The sequence below is a fragment of the Erpetoichthys calabaricus genome, chromosome 4 (assembly GCF_900747795.2).
Source record: "Erpetoichthys calabaricus chromosome 4, fErpCal1.3, whole genome shotgun sequence".
NCBI lineage: Eukaryota > Metazoa > Chordata > Cladistia > Polypteriformes > Polypteridae > Erpetoichthys > Erpetoichthys calabaricus.
In genome coordinates, this window is record NC_041397.2 from 126,758,136 (window position 1) to 126,778,553 (window position 20,418).

The window sequence follows — 20,418 nt, forward strand, 5'->3', positions numbered from 1 at the left end:
AGAAAGTCGAGGGGAGACCACTCCCGATTTTTGAAAATAAAACAGCACTGCTCGAGAGACTGACTGGGTCATCATACAAGATCAGCATATTGTTGCTGACCAATCACTTTTGCTTTAAAAACAATGTTTAACAATGAAGCAATACAAACAAAGGTACAGAGTCTGCCAAGTGATGAAAAACTAAACATACTAATGGGTTTTTGTATTTATTCTATATTTATTAATTTATCTTTTTTAGTTCATATTCACAACTCAAAATACCTGATATTGCCCCTAACCTTGACACTACATGCTTGTGTTTCTTTGTTTCCCTCAATACAGTGGGGTCTGCACACTGATTCAAGTCTAAGAACCCTGTTCTTCCTAAGCCCCCGTGATGTTCATGAGAAAATATTTTAAAAATTATAAAATTGTGTAAAATTTTTCATATTCAGTATCTAGTTTTGATTATGCTTGTTTTTATCAGATAAACACAAAACCAGATTGTAAACCATGTAGTGTAGTAAGCTTCCACTAACATTAAACCTGTATCTGTTAAGCGTACAGTTCTGTCTGATTGTGACACAAAACTAAACTCCGTAGGAGCTCCATGCCATAATTACTAAATCTAAAACCGAAACTAATAGATATAAAAATAAAATAGAAATGTCTTTGTGAAATAAAAACTAAACTAAAACTAAAAATACATGATGAAGGAAAACTAAAACTAAACTGAATTTCTAAGTAAGGTCAGAAAAAATATAGAAATAAAAACTAATATAAAAAGGCAAAACTATAATAACCTTGCTCCACAGTGCTGCTTGGTAATCTCTGTTTAATGCCTTAATATTGTACTGTTTTAGGTTTACTATTGTTCATCCTCAAATACAGGGAAGCATGTCAAAATAGATCTAATGAAAAGATAACTGATAAACAGGGGTGTAACAGTACAGAAAGGTCACAGTTCACTTCACAACTATGGTTTGGACATCACAGTTCGGTATAAGTTCAGTACAATGAGATGTAAGCAAAAAAAATTCTAAAGCATAAAGCTAATTTTTTGTTTTCATTTATTTTGAACAGACAGCAGTAAAAGTTACCATCCACCAACCCCTGAGGTAGTCTAGTTGATGGCTGATTAAAAAAACAAACAAAAGGAAATAAGTTACTAATTGAAACATCTCTTGTGTTGTTAAAAGAAAACACCGTTACTAGTAGAGAGTGATTGAGACAGCAGGTACATTCAGGCATCATTTTGCCAACTGGCAAATTTGGTTACTTCTCTATAAATATAAGAAACTAAACCATTTTCATGTTTTATGTGTAAACATCAAACAAACTCACGTTGAACATACACATACACTGAAAACATTTCTTATGCAATGAAAATATTACAAAATAAATAGCAATACAGAGCTGAATAACAAAATTGAATGCCTGTGCCTTTAAGAGCAATGAATCACATTTGTGATTAACTTTGTGATTGATTACTGTATCAAATACAATCCATTATACATGTCGTGTATGCCAGTAAAGTGCAGGGACCACATTAAAAATACTTGAAGCCGAGGTCTTCTACCACTGCATATGGCTGCATAGCTGATGCAATGTAAATGCCAATTGCTTCTGTAGTTTTTTGACTCTGTCTGCACAGTGTGCTGACATGAGTTTGAATCTTGCGGTTCCCGAAGGTTTTTAAAACAGTTACAGTACATTCTACATATCTATAAGTTAATAAACATTTTAAGAGACATTATGAAAGAATCACACTGGATACCACGTTTCTTGATGTGGAGTTTTGTCTATGTAACTTGTTTTATTTTCCATAAGGCAGCACGTGTATTGAGAGACACTTCACGTTAGAATTTACAAAGCCGACATGGTCATCATAGGTCAGGTCAGGTTGGAGAGCATGCACTTGTACAGCACATTGCCACACCCACTACACATTGAAACAGCTTGGTATTCCGGTTGGCAAATCCCAAGGCAGACATGCAGCAGAAAGGACTATCTATCTGCCACAGCCAGGTGTTATGTGGGCTTCCCCTTGGCCTGGTCCAGTCTCTCGGGTCCTCACTGCGAGCCGGATCACCCTCGGGGAATCATGCCACATGGTCATAGTGCGGTAACTGACGCTTTCTTATAATGTAGATAATGTGCCTTATTCGGGACTCCGTGAGCAACCATTCATTCAACACAAAGGCAAACCAGTGGTACCCAAGGATTTTCTGAAGAGGTGCAGTACTGAAGGAGTCCAGTCTTTGACTCAGTTCACTACATAGCATCCATGTCTCACAGCCATATAGCAAAATGGGAAGCACCAGGACTCTAAAGACTTAGACCTTCTTCCTTTTCCACAGATATTAGGAGTGTCACATCCCTTTCCAGCGACCTCATGGATCCCCCCCCCACCACCATGCTCTCCTAATCCGTTTACTGATTTCATAGCAGGAGTCAGCAGAGACATGAATGTATCTGCTGAAATAAGTAAACCTGTTGATGAGGTTGACTCTCTCTCCGCAGACCGACAAGAGGTCATTAAGGGCCTAGATCTTGGTTTTTATCCAGGACACCCGTAAGCCCAGACACTCAGACTCCTCGCTCTGTCTCTCGAGAGCCCCAATCAGAGCCTCCACTGAATCCGGAAAGATCACAACATAGTCGGCAAAGTCAAGATATTCGAGTTTGTGCTCAATGAGAACCCTCAGTGGCAGGATGCGGTTGATAGTAGACTTTTTAGGCATAAAACCAGACTTCACTGATTGCGGTAGGTGAGCAAGTGATCACAGATGCTATTGAGGACGACACTAGCAAGGACCTTACCCGTCATCGACACCAGTGTTATCCCCCCTGTAGTTGCTGCAGTCCAGGGGCCTCATGCATAACGGCGTGCGTAGAATTCACGGACAAAAGCGGAAATGTGCGCACACACAAAAAAATCCAGATGCATTAATCTGTGCGTTCGCCAACTTCCATGTTCTTCCTCTACATAAATCCCAGTCATCGTGAAAAGTAATGCATTTGCACGCACCTGTTGCCACTCCCCAACTCCTCCCAGAATTATGTCTCTTTGAATATACAAATAAATATAAATAGCCCTTAAGCTCAGCATTCTGTGAAAAGGCAATGGCAAAAGCACAGGGGAAAATAGAAGGATTTCAGCGAATACCAAGTGGAGGCAAGGAAAAACGTACTATTTGTTGGTTTAAACAGTGGTATAAACAACAAAAGGAAGTTGATCGAGTGACATAGAGCGTTTGAGAAACTTGATAGCTCAAGTTCACAAAGTCGCACAGTGCCTGAAATAAAAAAGAACTTGTCAGATATCAAAGTCGCCGTGAAAAGGCAAGTCGTAGCCCACCATCTGAGTGTCATATGAAAGCTTATTAGGGTACAGATAAAAGAAAAAAAAAATAGGGATACAGTGGGGAAAAAAGCTTGAAATGTCAACTTTAATCTCGAAATTTCCACTTTAATCACATAGTTTATTTTGTCATTAAAGTAGAACATCATAAACTTCATCTTAAAATTGTTTAATTTACTAGTTTCTCAAACACCATCATAACTAAAGTAGCACGTTAAATGCTTTGTTATGTATGTGTTCTTCTATGTGCTCTGTGTGTGAATCACTGCATGCTTCTTAACTCTTTTAGGGCGGATGTCGACTCTTGTCGACAGGAGGGGTTGAGGGCGCATGTCGACAAAGTCGACATCCAGGGGTAGAGGGTGACAATCAGCTGTTAATGGCGACAAAACTCACAGGCAGGCCCTCTCTGCTTGGAGGAATGTTAGACTCATTGACTCTGCATCTAATCCTTGCGTGTGCGTGAGTTACAAAATGTAAACAAATGTAAACAAAGGCAAGATGGCATCAGCATCTCACAATGGAGCGAAGCGAGCGCCACAGATCTTGCAGCCTTCCCTACCCTCAGCTGGTTTACCACCTGAGTGAAACTGGGTGGTTCACAGCTAATTGGGGGATCAGCTTCAACAACCGTGGACTCAGAGATGTCCAACGTCCAAGCAGGTGGATCAGCTTTAAACAGTCTTCAAAGTAGCCAGCCCAGTGGGTCACAACTGCAGCATCATCCCTATGGACCATTCCATCACCTGCCCTGACTGCAATTCTCCGAGAATCAGATTCTGATATGCGTAATCCTTGGATTCCACTGTAAGCAGGATGTGGGTCACTAGACCCTAGATCAGGCATGTCAAACTCACTACCAATGGTGGGCCACTTCTACTGCCATACGTGCATCAGCGGGCCGCACTGTAATAAATACTATTATACTATTATACAAAGTTACTGTAGCTTTCTTTCCAATACTGAAAACTTTAAAAAAACACTTAAAGTTTAAAGAAAAGCAATTTATTTCCATACAATCTCTGTACAACAGCATAAAATTGGAGTCTTAGCCTCTTAGCTAGGTCCTCATATAGGAGTCTTACAGTCTGAGATCTATTTCTTTTGTCCCGACACTTTGCATCTCGTTAGTAACCAGTTCGTCAATATCAGGCTTGAAATCTTGTGCAGCTGCAACTTTTATGAGGGATGAAAGGTGCTCGACAGTAAGTCTTGAGCGATGTGGGGTTTTGGTAGCTTTCATTAACGAAAACAATTGCTCACAAAGGTAAGTGCTTCCAAACATAGGCAGTACTCTCAATGCCAACTTACGGATTTGCACATCTGAGGGTGGCAGGTAAGCATACAAGCCTGGCACACCAACTTTGTTGTATTTTGCCTTCAGAATAGAATCTGACTGCAGTTCAATCAATTCCATTTGGATATTCTCAGATGCATGCTCAACGTTGTAAGAGTATGGTGACGTAAACAGTGCAAAGTCCTGTTCTTGTGAACTGAAATCACGAAAACGCTCACTGAATTCATTGCTCAGTAATTCAAGTTGGAAAACAAATCCTCCAAAAATCTAATTGTCATTTGAATGCTTAAGACCCTGACATGTAGGAAAATGGACAAGATTCTCATTTCTTAATTGATGTGTCCACAGACGAATCTTGCCTTGGAAGCTTTTCACATCATCATACATTGTAGTTACAAGTCTGTGTTTTCCTTGTAACTTCAGATTCAAGTCATACAAATGTCCAATAAAATCCACAGCAAATGCCAAGTCCTGCACCCACATGTCGTCATTCAGGAAACTTCCATCTTTTTCTTTCATCTCTAGAAACAATGTTATGTCTTCTCGCAGGAGGAAGAACCTCTTCAGTACTTTGTGACAAGATAACCAACTTACCTCCGTATAATAAGGAACGGTGTCAAATTCACTTCCTACATCCTCCAGTAATGAAGTAAACTATCAATGATTTAGTCCATATGCACGAATGAAGTTGACTGTTTGTGTAACTGGTTTAAGGACTTTGTCTAGTTTCAAAACCTTTGAACACAACGATTGTTGGTAGATTATGCAGTGGAAGTGAGCAAACTTTCAATCAGGTTCTTTCTCATGTATTTTTAACAACAGCCTCGCACCAACATCATTAGTGTGTCCCACCATTGTAACAGCCCCATCTGTTGCCAAACAAGCAAGCTTTTCCATAGGCAGAGTGTACTGAGAAAGAACTTCTTCAACCTTGTGGAAAATGTCCTTACTGGTAGTCGTGTCATGCAAGGGAACAATTTCCAACAACTCCTCTGTAAGTTTGTGTCACAAGCTCTTATAAATATAGCAAGCTGTGCAATGTCCGTTACATCTGTCGACTCATCAATGGGAATCGAAAAGCGCTCTAATTCAATTGACTTATTTCGAAACTGTTCCCTCAAGTTGCCGGCCATGTCATCAATTCTATCAGCAACTGTATTCCGCGTTAGTGATATATCTTTGAAAGCCTTTGCTTTTTCAGGACATACGATCTCTGCTGCTCTCACAATGTACTGCTTAATGAAATCTCCCTCAGTATACAGTTTAGCATTGCTCGCAATAAGTTCAGCCAGTGCATAACTCGCTTTAACACAAGCCATGCCTTCTTTATGCACCTTGAAGAAAAGTGTCTGCTGTTTAATTAGATTACTTTTCATTTCTCGCAGTCTATCTTCTCGCAATTTTCCCGTGTATTTGTCATGAGTTTCACGGTGGGTTTCGTAGTGCCATTTAATATTGTATTCTTTTGATACAGCAATGACATTATTGCAAATCAGACAATGAATTTTGTCATTTCTTGTCATACAAAAATATAGCAGTTCCCATTTCTCTTGAAAGATACGATGCTCATCTTGTAGCTTTCTTTTCATCTTGGTCAAGGTCATTGTACTCTTCATACTGCAATGCAAATATTTTGTTTTAAATTAAATGACAAAGACATAGGCCTATCAATTTACGCATATTTGGCATTGTGCAGCTCAAAATTTTACTTTTACAAGTTTACTTCAAAGTTTATATTGTAAAATAAGCTGATATGCAAAAAGCCCCCTGACCTACACTAATTTTACAAAACTCAAAATCACAAAAATTTGTTAATAAACAACTCACCAACTTCTTGCGTCCACTTCGGATCTTCAGCTGTAGTCTGCACTAACTGTTCGTTACAATACTAGCACAAAATTACATAAAACTAGAGCAAAAAAACATGAAAATACGTGAGCTATTACTACTCGTGATGGTCAGTTCTGCCCAGTGCCAAGTCTCAGCAGCCCACCCAGAAGTGTAGTCTGCCAGGCTGCTGCAGCCTAGCACTTCAGTTGCGACATTGAGGCTTATTAACTTTAGTCAAGGCTCGTTGGTGGGGGATGGGGGCAGTGTCATGCATAGGGTATCAAGGAGCTGACGCCACAGCTGAAACTATACTAGCAGATGACGTTTCCGGTACCGTAATGCCATGGGAAAACACACTTTTGTCAGAAGGCGGAAGTAAGAAAAGTCCATAAGTAACGCCGAAGATGCAGAGTGATTCAATCACAAACGATAGTAATCATTTTGTACAAATTTAGTGCTAACTAGGATCTGTCATGCAGGCCGCACAGCTTTCTGTTGCGGGCCGCGTGTTTGACATGCCTGCCCTAGATGGTGTGTCACTTGCTTACAGATTCCTCTAACAAATGCCTCCTTATTTGCCCTCAGAACCCTTTCAGCCATTCTTTTCAATTCCTGGTACAGACTGGAGTTGCCATCAAGCTGTGCATTGCAACTCCTCTCGATGATATGGATAGATGGATAGATCTTTATTGTCATTGTCACTTTTACAAAGGAACAACGAAATTGAAGATATCCAGGGTGCCCTGCAAGATAAAACACCTCCTTCTTAGAACACTGGCAACACCAACCTTCAGGGTCTTGTCATGGAAGGTCTCCCACATCATGGCAGTCACATCCAAGTCTGCATGTTCCTCACACAAACTGCATGCAAACTCATTAGAAACAGCCTGATCTTAGAGTTTGGCTAGGTTCAGCCTCATTCTCCTAGTATGTTGAAGCCTACTGGACCTAACCAGGATCTTCAGAGTAGCAATGAGAAGTCTCTGGTCAGAATTCACAAACTCGGCATTTTTGTAGACCCTGTAGTTCTGTAGGAGCCTCTAGCATCTGCCCACAAGGATGTAATTGATCTTCTTCACTGCACTACCAGTATTGCAGTACCAAGTCCAGTGATGTGGCTCAGGGCGCTGTAACCAGGATTCAGCTATCCGCAGTCCCTGACCTTTTGCAAAGTCAAAGATCATGGAGCCACTTTCACCACGTTTGCCAGATCCATGGGGGACTGACACAGTCCTCATAGCCAGCCCTGTCAGTGCCAGTGGTTGCATTGAAGTCCCTCATGACCAGAGGAGTATCACCTCATGAGCACCCATCAACCACTGAGTGAAGCTGCAAATAGAATGTCTCCCTCACCAAGACATCACTCATTGCAGTCAGAGCATATACAGAGACAACAAACAAGGCACCCAGAGAGTGGTTTAATCCGAGTCTCATAATACACTCATTGAAAGGAGTGACATTGGACACCATCAGAAGGAGCTGATTCGCCATGCAATAGCTGCTCCGTGAGTATGACAGCCATCAGAGCGACCACACCAACAAAAGGTATACCCACCTACAGAGATCTGGCTAGTCCCAGGTCTGTGCACCTCAGAGAGTGCCACCACTGAAATGCAGAGTTTACAAAGCTTCTAGGGATGATGCTCCCAAGGGCTTTCGCCCATCTTCTTCATAATGTGAGCAGCCATCTTTAGGGTGTCTGCAGCAGAGCTACTCCCACAACGAGCAGAAAGGAGTCCTGTCTGCCGTTTCAGAGCTTTTTGAAGTTTTTTATGGAAGCTGGAGTACCAATCCTGCCACCAGCCCCCAAGTTTTCCTTTCCAAGTTGGACGACCAGATGCAGTTTAATGTCATACCCAGGACCTACACAACAGTACAGTACATGCGCAAGACACTCCTCAGTAAATGTTTTTAGTATTCGGATATTTTCAGATCTGTAGCTGATATGTATCGTTGATTTATAAATGTAATGTGAATAAAAGCGTGTGTGGCATAACTAATTACAACATCCGAACTGCAGCACAGCAAAAATAAATCTTTTATATAAATACTGAGCTTTTCTCGTTTCTGTATTCTTAAACCATCTTTCAGTTACAGAGTCCCAGTCACTAACACATTTAAGGTTTTCCTGTTCCTTTCCTGTCATGTTACTCAAAGCAGGCACCTGCTTTCACTTGTCACAGATCATCAACACTGAGGTTCATTCAAGGTTTTGCCATCCTTCCTGTCATACACATAAAACACATTTTCTCTACATACGTGTTCAATAATAATAGTACTAATATGGCAATAATGAGACAAAGCACAAGACAGGAATATTTATCAAAAGGGCCTGGGCATCAGGGTGAGGAGATGTCTCGTCTGCCATTTTTCGAGCTCGTCTACACTGGGACCAAATACAACTGGGAATACTAACAATGTACACCTTCAGAAGTGTAATAAATCAACTGTATACTGAAGCATTCCATTGCCAAACATAAAAATATAAAGTACAACATTTCAGGCAAACAATGAGTTTTGTTAAATATAAAAAACCCACCATAACTACTATACAGTAGATGTTGTTACTCACCAAATGTTATATATCTGTTTATAATAAATCAGACTAAATTATTGCTTAATAAAATATATTAGTAAGCAAACCTAAAAGCATTTGCCTTTGGGAAATATCAAAAAAGCTTGTGAACTGTTATGACAGAATGCAGTGTTAACTGCACGCGCACACTATTGAGACGATGTCACAGACAACAAAAAAACAAAATAAAGCACAGTCTGCACAATCCTTGATTCTGATATTTCATCTTATCATTAATTGTCAGTATCACATAAGTTAAGTCATTTTAGAAAGATGACAATTCTGCTACAGTCTGTTATTAAAATTTTTGCATATATAGCATATAAGAGAATATCAATGAAGTGGAACTCATGAATAGTGACGGATAATATGACACAGGAATTATTCTGCATAATAATGGGAACAAGTAAAAATAACGACTGTCTAAAATTTAAGAGGCATGTGTGTGCATTTCCATATTAATTTAAGAACTAAGTAGGCCATCTGTTATACTAAACAGTAACTCAAACAATACTTAAATGAAGCGCTTGACTATAACAATGAATGTTCACATTATCATGTTGGATGTTTGGAAAGCACTGAGTGGCTGAAACTATTTATACTGATTTGTCCTAAAAGTAAAGTGCCATACAGCGATCAGAAACAAAAACACACATTTAAACATGCTGGACAGTAGTTTATGTTTTGTTTTCTACAATATAAATTCAGTACGACACCAGTGTCTCCAAACACTCAAATATTAAGTTTAATGCATTTTACAGTGGAACCCTTAAATAAAATCTAATAATATTTTTGAAAGAAAATCGCAGCAAGCCACGAGAACTATAATGAATTGTCAGTAACTACCTGAATTGTCATTTCAGTCTGTCACTGAACTATATGAACTGAAGTGTGTAAAGGCAATGCAAATTACAAAATATCACTAAAGGGTTAGCTGTCAAATGGTTGATACACTTGCAACAATGTATTGCGCAATGACTTTAAATATGTCAAGGCTTCACAAAGCATACTTTGAACTGTGCATATCAGCTCAGTGCTTTGAACTGTGTTCAAAATTTCAATCTCAGTAGGCATGTCTGCTCAGTGCTTCAAACCATGCGCCACGTTTCATTATTGCTTCGACCTGTGCTTGGGGGGTAGGTTGGGAGGGGCATTTCCACTGGCATGTCAGCTTGGTGTTACAAATCTTCATTCACTGAGCTAAACTACGTATGGCATCACCAGATTTCAAAAATTCAACAGAATTGTCAGGCGAAATGAATGTTTGTGGGTGATCAATACATTTTAAATTACTGTGCTCGATAATACAGTACTTAGTGTCCAGAAACAAAACTATAAATTATACATGTAACAATTGCAGACTGATGGAATGCATAATGCTGCAAAGAAGAGCTTTAGTAGGGTCAGGACACTTCTCTCACCATAATAATCTCTTCTGATAATTATCCCTTCTTTGCCTCTTATCATTAATTTATCGACTCTGTATATATAAAAAGATTAGCTAAATTGTGCAACATTTTCATGCAACGCTCATTTTTCTTCAAAACCGCATGTCATATAGTATACATCTATATGTAATTTTTTCATCTTCATTAGGAGAATGCAGCAATGATACTCTCTTGTTAATACAACCACTTTAATGTGCATCAAAAAATAAATTATATACAGTACGCCCCCAAAATTTGCAGGGGTTAAGTTCCTAGAGTACCCGCAAATTGTGAAAAACTGCGACTTTTGGATGTGGTTAAAAAATGCCTATTTTTATAGTTTAAACCCTAAACACAGTATGCCCCCAAAGCACTTTAATTTCGTTGCAAACTCAACTTATTACATTACCTAAAAAATTACCTTAATATATTACCTAAAAACAGAATGTAAAGGTAAACTCATCTACTGTGCAGTACTGTACTGCTATGTCTCCCGCGGTGCTAGAATGTAAAATACCAATGTTACCGCTATGCATACTGTAATTCATGCAAGCGCGTTTTCTTTGGTATGAGCTGTTGTTTTCTTCATTATAAGTAGAGTAAATACATAATAACTTCATTTTATTAAAATACAGTAAAATGTACGGGTACTCGCCAATGATGAATGATATTGATGATGATGATGAAGTAGCTGTGCAGTACGATGCAGAGGATTTAAAACTCCTCGGGTGGCGCCTCTTCTTCAGGTGCTTCAGGAGGAGTTGTATCTTTGGGCGGGTCTTTTTCAAGTGGGGTTTCGTGCTGGCTTTTCTTTATAGGTTTCAGGAACATTGTGATGAGAAGTTGCTACATTGTCTCCTGTAGCGAAGTGCTGGTACAATTTCCATGCTTTCTCACAGATGATGTTACCGTCCAAGGGGATATTCTTCTTCCTGCAGTCGGTGATTCACAATGCCAAGGCAGATTCCATCCTGGCAATATCTTTATTCCCCACAGTCATTACCTTTTTGGCACTATCACAGAAACTTACAGATATGGTACTCCTGATCGCTGCCTGATTGCTGAGCATGCAGTGGTTTCATTAGTGCCATAGTGGCATGCTACTGTAGCATAACTTTTTAGTTCCCAGAGTAAATCCAGTAGTTCAACCTTCTCCTGGAGTGTTTTAAACTTCTTCTGGCGCTTAGGCTCAGTGCCAGAAGCCTTAGAAGGTGCAGGGCAATATGGCTACATCTTGTGTATTTAAGAATAACAAAATGAAAAACACGAGGACACTCAGCTAGATTCGCGTCACAGGGCAGCAATCAATCAGCAGCAAGGAGAAATGAATAATGCTCTCGGATTGGCTACTTTCATCATCCCAAACCATGTTTCCCTCAGCAGTTGCTTCCTGTTCTCAGCAGAAGACCAATCAGATCCACTGCAGGGACTGCAGGGACTGCTGGGAGTTGCAGTTTCAAATTCTATTGGCTACTTTTACCATCCCAAGCTGCAGTTCTCTCTACAGCACAGTATTGCCACGAAAAAGGCCATAAAAAATTGCGGAGGATATTTGCGCTTTCCGCTAACAATTAATAGTTAGGTTCTAAGGAAACATCCGTGAATGACTGAGTCTGCGAACCCTGAACCGCGACTTCGTGGGGGTCTACTGTACGTCCTCTTTGCTAAAAACAGTAGTGGTTTAGTTGTAGATTAGAAAGCAACAAGTAACATGATTGGCACAATGGTAGCGAAATACTGTAAAACGAGTTACATTTTTTTCATTTAATAAAAAGATTCCACAATGGAGTGATAGTGAACGAAGCTAGCTATTGACCGAGTGGTGCACACACCCCTTGTAAAGATATATCAAAAGTAAATGTGCGTCTTGTTTCATGTGTATCATTTGTAGAACAAAGCAAAACATTTGACTGATGATTTTAATTTGTGTTATGGGTAATGATTGTAGGTTTATGGGTTTAAGCTACTAAATATTAAATTATTCAGTTGGAATGTGTTCTTACCTGGATTGGTAGTGAGGGGGTTGACGGGATTGTGCTTCTGTAATGGGAAGATTGGTTGGGAATGGTACAGAAAGTAGAACTATCATTTTTATTTAAGGAAACGTCTTAGTGGTAGCACTGCTGCCTCGCAGTTGGGAGACCTGGGGACCTGGGTTCGCTTCCCAGGTTCGCTTCCCAGGTCCTCCCTGCGTGGAGTTTGCATGTTCTCCCCGTGTCTGCGTGGGTTTCCTCTGGGCGCGCCGGTTTCCACCCACAGTCCAAAGACATGCTGGTTAGGTGGATTGGCGATTCTAAATTGTCCCTAGTGTGTGTGCTTGGTGTGTGGGTGTGTTTGTGTGTGTCCTGCGGTGGGTTGGCACCCTGCCCGGGATTGGTTCCTGCTTTGTGCCCTGTGTTGGCTGGGATTGGCTCCAGCAGACCCCCGTGACCCTGTGTTCGGATTCAGCGGGTTGGAAAATGGATGGATGGATGGATGGAAAATGGATGGATGGAAACGTCTTAGTTACAGCACAGTATAATAATAAAACTACTTTATACTGATCGCCTATTCGGACCTTGAGAAATGTGTTCTTGAGAGAGGGATGTTGTTGGTTTTTGAAAGTAGCTCTAGATATGTTTATTCTACTGCTCTTTGTTGCCGCAGCAATTGACTGGATCTTTAATGCCAAACTACGTGGGAATCACTGAGTTCTCTTTTCACCACAAAAGCTTCTACAGTGATGTTCAAGGCACTGTTTCTGTTTAAATGACAGTTGTAATTAGTTGTGCAGCACATATTTTTATTCACATTACCCTATTCACATATACAGTCATTGCATCCGGCGCCGCCATGAGTGGCAGCCTTTTCAGCAGCTCCGTGTATGATTGTATATGTATGTGTACTTTTCTACTTTTATTTTTCTATTTTTATTTATTGATCACTCCTATTACTTTATTTTATGTGGATTCGTTCCCTGGACACACTTACTTTTACAACGTGGGCATGGATTTTTACACGCCGAGACTCGCCTATTCAAGTACTCAACTTCGGGCGCTGAGAACAAATGCCAGTGCCGGTGTGGTTCCATATTTACCCGACGAGGTAAGAAGGCGGTATCGTGGCAGCAGAGCCAGCACTAAGCTAAAAAAGAAGCGGCTTGCGAGAAAGTGGCGTTTCAAGCCTTCGGTGCCTTCTGTGATTCTGGGGAATGTGAACTCAATCTCAAATAAGATTGACGAACTGACTGCGCTGGTGAAAAATGTCAGGACCTACAGAGAATGCAGTTTGTTGTGTTTTTGCGAAACCTGGCTAAATAACACCATCCCAGATGCCAACGTGGAGCTACCCGGGTTTAGCACAGTTAGAGCGGACAGAGATGCAAGTACCTGTGGGAAGCACAAAGGAGGAGGACTCGCTCTCTATGTTAATACACGGTGGTGTCACTCTGGACATGTTAACGTCAAAATCTCCACTTGCTGCAGGGATATCGAACTGTTGGCCGTAAGTTTACGTCCCTACTACTTGCCCAGAGAGTTTGGACACGTCATTGCTGTTATCGTTTACATCCCTCCTCGGGCCGACGTGGAGTCAGCGAGTGACATCATCCATTCCGCTGTTGCTAAGTTACAAACGCAGCACCCTGAGGCGCTTGTGCTAATCGCTGGGGACTTTAACCATGTGACGCTGGACAAAACATTACCTGCATTCTCCCAGTATGTGGACTGTAACACCCGGGGAAATAAGACTATTGATTTACTGTATGCAAACGTTAAAGACGCATACAGCGCCACCCCGCTGCCTGCGCTTGGGAAAGCAGATCATAACCTGGTTCTGCTTCAGCCTCACTATAAACCAAAAGTGAGAGTCCTACCTGTAACCACACGATCATTCAGGAAGTGGACCCCGGAGGCTGAGAATACTCTGAGAGAATGTTTTGGAACTACAGACTGGGATATCCTGCAGGGATCTCATAGTGAGAACATTGAGGAAGTTCTTGACTGCACTACTGACTACATCAACTTCAGTATGGACATTGTAGTTCCAGTAAGAACAGTACGCTGCTATGCTAACAACAAGCCATGGATTACAAGTGACATCAAGGGCCTTTTGAATCAGAAGAAAAGGGCTTTTAAAGGCAGTGATCAGCATGAGCTCAAGCGCGTGCAGAAGGAACTCCGAGTCCAGCTCAGGGCGGCGAAGGAGCAGTACAGGAGAAAGCTGGAGCAGAAGTTGCAGAATAACAGCATGAAGGAAGTGTGGGATAGGATGAAGATCATCACTGGCTGCAGCTCGAAACGGGGTACCACCATTGAGAGAGACGTGAAGAGAGCAAACCAAATGAACAACTTGTTTAACAGGTTTGACCACCCTAACCCACTCTCCCTCTCACCTCGGAGTATTGCACCCTCCACACATCCTTCTGCTGATACCAGCATAGGAAAGACATCCCCACCCATAATTACAACAGCGCAAGTGAGCAGAGAGCTGAGGAGACTTCGTGCCAGCAAAGCAGCGGGTCCTGATGGAGTATCGCCACGACTGCTGAAGGTCTGTGCATCGGAGCTGGGGAGTCCTCTACACGCATCTTCAACCTGAGCCTGGAACAGGGGAGAGTCCCGAGGCTTTGGAAAACATCTTGTATCACCCCAGTCCCAAAGGTATCACGTCCTAGTGAGCTGGATGACTTTCGGCTTGTTGCTCTGACATCACATGTGATGAAGACCATGGAGAGGCTGCTGCTTCACCACCTTAGGCCACAGGTTCAACACGCCCTTGACCCTCTGCAGTTTGCATATCAGGAGAAGGTGGGAGCGGAAGATGCCATCATCTATATGCTACACCGATCCCTCTCTCACTTGGACAGAGGCAGTGGTGCTGTAAGAATTATGTTTCTAGACTTCTCTAGCGCCTTCAACACAATCCAACCTCTGCTCCTTAGGGACAAGCTGACAGAGATGGGATTAGATTCATACCTAGTGGCATGGATCGTGGACTATCTTAAAGACAGACCTCAGTATGTGCGTCTTGGGAACTGCACGTCTGACATTGTGGTCAGCAACACAGGAGCGCCACAAGGGACTGTACTTTCTCCGGTCCTGTTCAGCCTATATACATCGGACTTCCAATACAACTCGGAGTCCTGCCATGTGCAAAAGTTCGCTGATGACACTGCTATCGTGGGCTGTATCAGGAATGGGCTGGAGGAGGAGTATAGGGACCTAATCAATGACTTTGTTAAATGGTGCGACTCAAACCACCTACACCTGAACACCAGCAAAACCAAGGAGCTGGTGGTGGATTTTAGGAGGCCCAGACCCCTCATAGACCCAGTGATCATCAAAGGTGACTGTGTGCAAATGGTGCAGACCTATAAATATCTGGGAGTGCAGCTAGATGATAAATTAGACTGGACTGCCAATACTGATGCACTGTGCAAGAAAGGACAGAGCCGGTTATACTTCCTTAGAAGGCTGGCTTCCGTCAACATCTGCAATAAGATGCTGCAGATGTTCTATCAAACAGTTGTGGCGAGCGCCCTCTTCTACGCAGTGGTGTGCTGGGGAGGCAGCATTAAGAGGAAAGACGCCTCACACCTGGACAAACTGGTGAGGAAGGCAGGCTCTATTGTTAGCATGGAGCTGGACAGTTTAACATCTGTGGCAGAGCGAAGGGCGCTCAGTAGGCTCCTATCAATTATGGAGAATCCACTGCATCCACTAAATAGTATCATCTCCAGACAGAAGAGCAGCTTCAGCGACAGACTGCTGTCACTGTCCTGCTCCACAGACAGATTGAGGAGATTGTTCCTCCCCCAAACTATGCGACTCTTTAATTCCACCCGGGGGGGTAAACGTTAATATTTAACATTATACATAGTTATTGTCTGTTTTTTCACCTGCATTATTATCATCATTTAATTTAATATAATTTATTGTATCAGTATGCTGCTGCTGAAGAATGTGAATTTCCCAATGGGATTAATAAAGTATCTATCTATCTATCTATCTATCTATCTATCTATCTATCTATCTATCTATCTATCTATCTATCTATCTATCTATCTATCTATCTATCTATCTATCTATCTATCTATCTATCTATCTATCTATCTATCTATCTATCTATCTATCTATCTATCTATCTATCTATCTATCTATCTATCTAGTAGATATCAACTATAGAATGTGATACTTACATTGATCACCTTGGGAGTGTCGTGTGTGTTTGTGAGACAGTGTGCCAGTGACTGATCTACACCACGTCTCTCAGCCTGTATGATGTGTTCTGGATTTTCTACCTGTGAATTCTGGATCCAACAAAGCAAATTTACCTGATCTGCCACATTGGGTTTGTTATCATCCTTTTCAATGGTGGAATTCAAAGACATCAAATGGCAATGAATACGAGATGGATTATTGTAAATACGTGAGCAGCCTTCTGCAAATTAGTCATTTTGATGGCGATTTTAAGTGGGAATGATTCCAGAACAGATTTCTTACGTGATCCTTCCACAGTATCTCTAAAAACAATTTTGTTGATTTAGGTTAAAAACATATCCCTTTTTTATTTTTTTTAATTTTAGTTCTTTAATCCAACTTGAACTCATGTTTGCAATATGCACAGATTATGAAAAGAAACTGCCTTAGTCAGTGAAGCTGCAGGATGGCACGAACAGAGCTTGTGACATTAGAACAAGTCGGAACATAGAAAGCATTTCAGGACAAATGACAAGGCGCATTTTCAATTTATTATTATTATTTTTTTAACCTGCAACATTTGGGCAGTGGAACCCCAAACAACGGTTGATTAAATGTGATCTCAAGAAAAGATGAGGGTAATAATAACACTAATAACGGGAGCAGTCATAATGATACAATGTAAAAGGGGAGTATTTATTAAAAGAGCCAGAGCTCCATGAGTGAGGCACCTTATTTTGTTTTAGTAAAACTCTTGTTTATCGTATAGTATAATCTGCCTGTCTGTGTTAGTTGTATTTTTTATTTTTTTATTTTTAAGACATCAGACACTAGAAACCGTTGATGAATCCTTCTCTGTAGCAGCAAAAAATAAAATTAATAAAGTTTATCAGACATCATTGAATATGATCATGAGTGTGGCGAGTGTGAAATGCTTTGTGAGGCTTCACTTCACCCATCACTAGCTAAACTTTCTAAATTCTTACAGTTTAAGGTTTCCATGTGGAACTCATGCTTGTAAATTTGGTTCCTCATTGCATTAATCAATCTTCACACATTCACAGCATATTCTCAGTACGACTAAATGTACTGAACCATAATGCCTTTACTGAGTACACATACCGTTACTGCCCTTTTGATGAAAATTTAACATTTCCACATTCTACCTGTGCAAACTTTTCTCACCGCATTGTAATTATAATACCCTGTAACTGTCATGTGAGAGTACACCAGCAATGCATTAAGGCTAAAGTCTTAAGGAAATCTTAGTGCAACCCTGCTATTGGTATTGCTTGTGCGATCTTTTAAGGATATAAGTCAAAAGTGAAAATTGTTATTTGATAACCGAAAAGAAAGTGCTAATGTCATCCATCCAACATTTTTGCAAATGCAAATGATATAAAGTCAAATTATAAAAAAGTAAGAAAACTTTATGAACCTGTTGCCTGTCACATAACTTCAAAAACCAGTCCTCAATTATGCTTCAGTATAGGTTGTAGCTCTCTGAACCAACCTTATTGCTCCCCTTTCTGGCCTGGAGACACATCAGTGTAATTTGCTGATGCCAGATGCCTAATGTTTCTTTAGTTGCACAAGTTGTCCCAGTGTCCATTTTTGCAAACTGACCACTGTTCTACTGTTTTCTAAAATGTACCTTTGTTTTGAATATATTTATTAACCTCATCGAAGTAAGACTAAAGTCCCATTATTACTGATTTAGGTTTTATTTTAACATTAGTTGGATTACTTTTTTAAGTAGTTTTTTCAGCATTTTTGAAATAGTGAAAGGATTGTAAAGATTTTTTTTTCTAATATGAGGTGCACTATCCGAGTGAGCATATGAGTTTGCCTTAAAACTATATTATTTTGTTCAAATGTGTTCATGTCATTTGAATTCACAGATGCCATCTGATTGTGATCTTTAAGTTCAACATATCAAAAAGAATAATTGTCTCCATATGTAAAAATATTAGATATTTCTTTTTCTATGTAACACAATGTTTTTTTTTAACTTAATTAAAAGCAAAGTTTAAAAAGAATTTTTTAATTGATTATTGAAAAATAAAGAGGCTAAGCAAGTTATGACCTCCGGCTGCTCAATTGCTAGTCATTTATCAGATTGTGTGATTGTAGATTGCAACATGAAAAATGAGATAATGTAGAAAATGTTGGATACTTAACTTTCCTTAAAAGTTATTTTAAAAATATATTTCTTAATTTTTATTTTTGATTGCCAGTTTTCTGTGGAAGTGAGACTGAACAGTGGTCATTTAATTTGAATTAAAACTTTCGTCTGGTTATTCTTATCTGGCATCTCATTACATTTATTTCCTTATTTATCATCGTGAATTGTTACTTATTGGCTGAATTATTGCCATATGTGTATTTCTTTAAAATTTGATATATTCTAGCCTCATAATTTGATGTTTACAGGTGTTTGAACGATGTGTTGTCATGTTTTAATCTTCACATTAGTAGAAGTTGAATTTGGCTTTGATAAAAGACTGATAATTTTGTGTATCCCTTAATTTTCTTGTGGATTATGCTTATTCCTTTAATAAATATATTTTGTCATTTTATTGCAAGTTTGTAAAGCTGAACTAATTTTTCTTTTTTTTTTTTTTTTTTTGCTGCTCTATCTTCATTTTTCCAGGGGACCATTTAGTGTTGTACGACGATGTATCAACAGAGAAACTGGACAGCAGTTTGCTGTAAAAATAGTGGATGTTGCTAAATTTACTTCAAGTCCTGGTTTAAGCACAGAAGGTAAGTGACTTTTGGAAGTACCTGTAAGCTGAAGTGGTTTTTCAAACAGATACTGTCCTGAATTATGGGATATTATTGCATCTTCCGGTTTAATACCTTATGTAAATGTTTCAGGACCTCATTAATTATTTTATCATATGCAGTGTTTCTTCTTGTTAGATATCAACCATAAAAAGCACACACACAGATACTCGCACACCAAAAAAAAAAAAAGAAAAATTTCCTAAAAGTGCTGTGTGATTACTGATAACTTTTGCTTTTAAAGTGATTTGTAATTGTTACTGTTAGTTAAAAAAAAAACATTTATTGGTATTAAAATCCATAGTATTTTAAAAACTGACACCTGTTTAAAGGGTTTCTCACCTACTGAGGTGGATCAACAGTCTCAAGTTATCATTATTTGTGTTTAAAGTTTTAGACTAGATAGTTACTCATTATGTAAATCTGAAACTATATTCTCAAAGTTTTGTACATTTTGGAAAGTATCGTAACATTAGAAATCATATTTATCCATTATACAGTAGACTGTATATAGTATTCAGTAAACCTTTAAACACAATTAAGTATTATGTGTTTTAAAAAGTATTTTTATGTTTTATTTCAAGGTTATGATTTGTAAATTTTTAGAACATGCTAAGCTCATGTTGTTGAAGGTCATGGTGGTAACACACAAACCTTAGCAATTTTACCTTTTTCTGGGGAACTCTCATATGCTTCTAGGCTACCTGAGGCATTTAATGTCTGCAGTGTGTCCTGGTCTCCTTTCAATGGCCATGTCTGATACCCCTCTTAAAGGAGGCACTCAAAAACCATTCTGAGTACATGTGAAGACTGCTTCATTTAACACTTCTTGATTAACAGAAGAGTGGTTCTGTGTAGGGCTTTTCATGGTATAGGAAAATAAGAGAGGATCTGTTTTATACTCACCAAGGGAAACCAAATAACTGTAGGAAATGGTGTATGGCTATAATAAAAAGAATTAATTGATTGATTTTGATCTG

General features: G+C 39.8%; 1 protein-coding gene and 1 long non-coding RNA gene across 16 annotated transcripts in view; one reads left to right on the forward strand and one right to left on the reverse strand.

Moving 5' to 3' along the window:
- The window catches only part of LOC127527422 (uncharacterized), a 370,860-nt gene that overhangs the window by 195,084 nt on the left and 155,358 nt on the right, over positions 1-20,418 (reverse strand). The window lies entirely within an intron of this gene.
- The window catches only part of caska (calcium/calmodulin-dependent serine protein kinase a), a 664,459-nt gene that overhangs the window by 179,100 nt on the left and 464,941 nt on the right, over positions 1-20,418 (forward strand). For all 15 annotated transcript variants that reach the window (XM_051926109.1, XM_051926105.1, XM_051926112.1 and 12 more), the window contains exon 2: positions 19,305-19,417. In XM_051926109.1, coding sequence (XP_051782069.1) covers positions 19,305-19,417 — 113 coding nt within the window. The remainder of the gene's footprint in view (positions 1-19,304; positions 19,418-20,418) is intronic.